Source organism: Colobus angolensis, unplaced genomic scaffold (genome assembly GCF_000951035.1).
Source record: "Colobus angolensis palliatus isolate OR3802 unplaced genomic scaffold, Cang.pa_1.0 Scaffold63, whole genome shotgun sequence".
Taxonomy (NCBI): domain Eukaryota; kingdom Metazoa; phylum Chordata; class Mammalia; order Primates; family Cercopithecidae; genus Colobus; species Colobus angolensis.
In genome coordinates, this window is record NW_012119932.1 from 10,205,088 (window position 1) to 10,208,360 (window position 3,273).

Consider the following 3,273-nt stretch of genomic DNA (forward strand, 5'->3'; position numbering starts at 1 on the left):
TTTTTTTAATTGATTTTTGAGATTGCAGGAGGGAGAACAAGGCCTCTGCTGTTGTGGATAGGAAAGGCTTAACCTAAAATTAAACCAGCAAGGAAGCGTTAGTAAAAATCTTAACAATATGAAGGGCTCTTACGAGTGATTTTTTTCAAAAGATGAAAACTCCAGAAACGCACAGGAATGAAATACCTCCCAGAAACATGAAGCAATCATCGAAGACTCACTGGTAATATTTTTTAAAAGTATACAAATCAAAGCAAAAATAAGCATGTGTAACAATGAGAAATGTGCAAGTATTTTTTAAGGCAGTACTAAGTGCAAGAGGAGTAACATGAAATAAACATTCTTTCACACGGCTACTGGGAATATAAATTTCTCTCCAGAAAGGTTGTAGCAGTTTGACGATAGGTGGCAAAACCTGAAGATTGTGTACTTGGGCACAGAATTTTTATTTCTAGGAATGTATCCTGAGGAAATTATTAAACTGCAATGTTTAGAAATTGTCCGTATAGCATTGTATACACAAGAAAAACAGAGAAAAGCCTGATGCCTGTCAGTGGAAAAGGGTTCAATGAATTATGGTGTATCTGCATGAGGTTTCCATGACATTAAAAATTGTTGAACAATGGCCACGCACGGTGGCTCATGCCTGTTATCCTAGCGCTTTGGGAGGCCAAGGTGGGAAGATTGCCTGAGCTCACGAATTCTAGACCAGCCTGGGTAACACGGTGAAACCCTATCTCTACTAAAATACAAAAAATTAGCCGGGCCTGGCAGCGTGCGCCTGTAGTCCCAGCTACTCTGGAGGCTGACGCAGGAGAATTGATTGAACCCAGGAGGCAGAGGTTGCAGTAAGCCGAGATCGTGCCACTGCACTCCAGCCTGGGTGACAGCAAGACTCAGTCTCAAAAAATATACAATATATATTATATAATACATTTTTATATATATTATATTTTTTTAATTAGCTAGGCATGGTGGCATATATCTGTAGTCCAGCTACTCAGGAATTCTGAGGCGTGAGATCACTTGAACCCAGGCGTTTGAGGCTGCAGTGAACTATGATCGTATCGCTTGCCCTCCAGCCTGGGGAACAGAGTGGCAGAGTGAGACACTCAAAAAAAAAAAAATGCCAGACGCCAGTGTATGCTAAACAGCCCAAGATGCCGGCATCCACAGAGTGTGTATGTATATTCCTCGTGTGGATACTGGAGCTGGGGCCACCTGGTACAGGGACGTCAGGCTCTGTGCCAACCCTCATTCACAGCAACTGCAGGCTGTGGAGCTGGGTATGCCCTTGCTGTAGAGGACCCGAGACACCCGCCAGGCTCTCTTGGAGACACAATTATATCAATAAAAGGAGTTAAGTTTGCACTGTATTTATTTTAGGGTGGCTTTTAATTTGTTTTAATCAGAATTACTCATAAATTATCGATTAATTACCTTCTGCTGTTCAGTTAAATCCTCTCAGCCACAGAGCCAGCTTCGCTGTGCAGTGAATGCCATCCACCGTAATTATAGGGCACTTTGTCAGCATTTAATCAGCGGTACTTATTAATGTGGCATTGATGTGTGGTAGCCAGCCCCACGCTATCCATCATGGGTGAGCAGCCAGCACAGATTCGGACACCATTGCTCTCTGTCCCATTAGCCAGCCCCTGGGCTTTCGGGCCAAGCATCACACTCACTTTTCACTAAATGAACACTTTGTCTCGTCCATTCAATTCCATTTTTATCATTGTCAACTTAAACACTCATAAGCTTTTGAACTTCAGTCCAGAACGACTGAGCAGGGCCTGACCAGTTCTCCCAGTGAGTGTGAAATCCCGAGAGACTGGTCCGTGATCGGACGTCATGGCATGGCGTGCGTGTGTAAGAGAATTTTATGTTCAACACAGCATATGACCCAGAGAACACAGAAGTGATCTTTTGGTTTTCTTTGGCTTACTATTTCTGGAGATTCTTCTATTCCTGAAAGCTCTTCCAATGAAAGTTATGTTGTGTTGGCAAAATAGATCTGATGGTGTCCTTTCTCTTGTCTTTGCAGCCTCTATGGCAGACACATGCAGGCCAACCCAGAACCACCAAAGAAGAATAATGACAAATCCAAGAAGATCAGCCGGAAACCCCTGGCAGCCAAGAACAGATAAGGAAGGGGTTGGCATCAGCTGGCCTTCCAGCACCTTCTCTCTCCAACACTTCATTCTCTCTTGCTCTCTCTCTCAAATAAACACAATGCGTGTGTGGCCTTTTTTATTTTTCTTTTCACTCTCTAATGCTTCCCACCTTGCCTTTTAGATTCTTTTGGTAGGTGGGAGATTGTTGTAAGGTCTTTAAACCATTTCCATTTATTTCTTTAAAATTACCAAAAGCAGGGAACAAAGCTCTTATTCAACTGCAAATTCCATAGTGGGCTCAGGCTTTTCTTGAATAGACATCACAAGGTTGCTTATTATCAAAAGAATAATTAAAATCATGTAACCATTTAAATGTCACTGTTAACACTTTTCACTCTTTGTTGATTCACACAACTCATTATTTTGCTTTATTAAAAATCTTCTTCACCACCGAGATATGTTAATTTAACTTACAAATGATTTTAATAAAATCTTGAGTTTGTATCACATGTTACTTGTCGACCCAGAATAAAAGAACAGTCTGATCTTGGGGTATAACACATTTTCATTTACTTTTCTCCCCCAAAATCATCTTGTCCAATTTTATTGGTTATACATGATAAACTTTTCATGAAAGAAATGCAAAATTAAATCACAGTTCGTTTCTTCTCACATTAATTTGTCAAGTTTTTTTTTTCTTTGAAGACTTTTTCTAAATTAGGAAGCAGAAAAACAAATCTCTAGGAGATTCTGCCAAAGGATTTTGGAAAGTAGCATTCCTTCGCCGAAGAAATGGTGATTTCTGCCAGGGGCTGGTAGACAAGAACTGTGAAAGGGAGAGAGAAAAAGCCTCAACTATGTTTTTTGTCACGGCAGAAAATCTGCTCACATCAAAGCATTCTTCTAAGTGACTTCGATGCCAAGGAAGTTGTGTAAATGTGCACAGGCTACACCACACCCAGGGTAGAAATCACAGTTGCAGAGTCATTGAACAATCAATTGCTTAACATCTGTGAGAGGCAGCTTTCCTTCTTCTCAACAGGGAAACCTATGACAATGAAGATAAATGGAAGCTCAGGTTTTGTGCTCACTGAAAGGGCTGCCAACCCCAGAAGGCCTCCAAAAAAAAAAAAAAAAAAGTGTGTGAAGATGCACCGTC

General features: G+C 41.1%; 1 protein-coding gene across 2 annotated transcripts in view; it reads left to right on the forward strand.

Annotated features, from left to right (window-relative positions):
* RSU1 (Ras suppressor protein 1) overlaps positions 1–2,674 on the forward strand; it is a 240,048-nt gene extending 237,374 nt beyond the window's left edge. For both annotated transcript variants that reach the window (XM_011963895.1, XM_011963896.1), the window contains one exon: positions 2,045–2,674. In XM_011963895.1, the coding sequence (XP_011819285.1) occupies positions 2,045–2,147 (103 nt within the window). In that variant the 3' untranslated portion in view covers positions 2,148–2,674. The remainder of the gene's footprint in view (positions 1–2,044) is intronic.
* Positions 2,675–3,273: the final 599 nt, after the last annotated feature.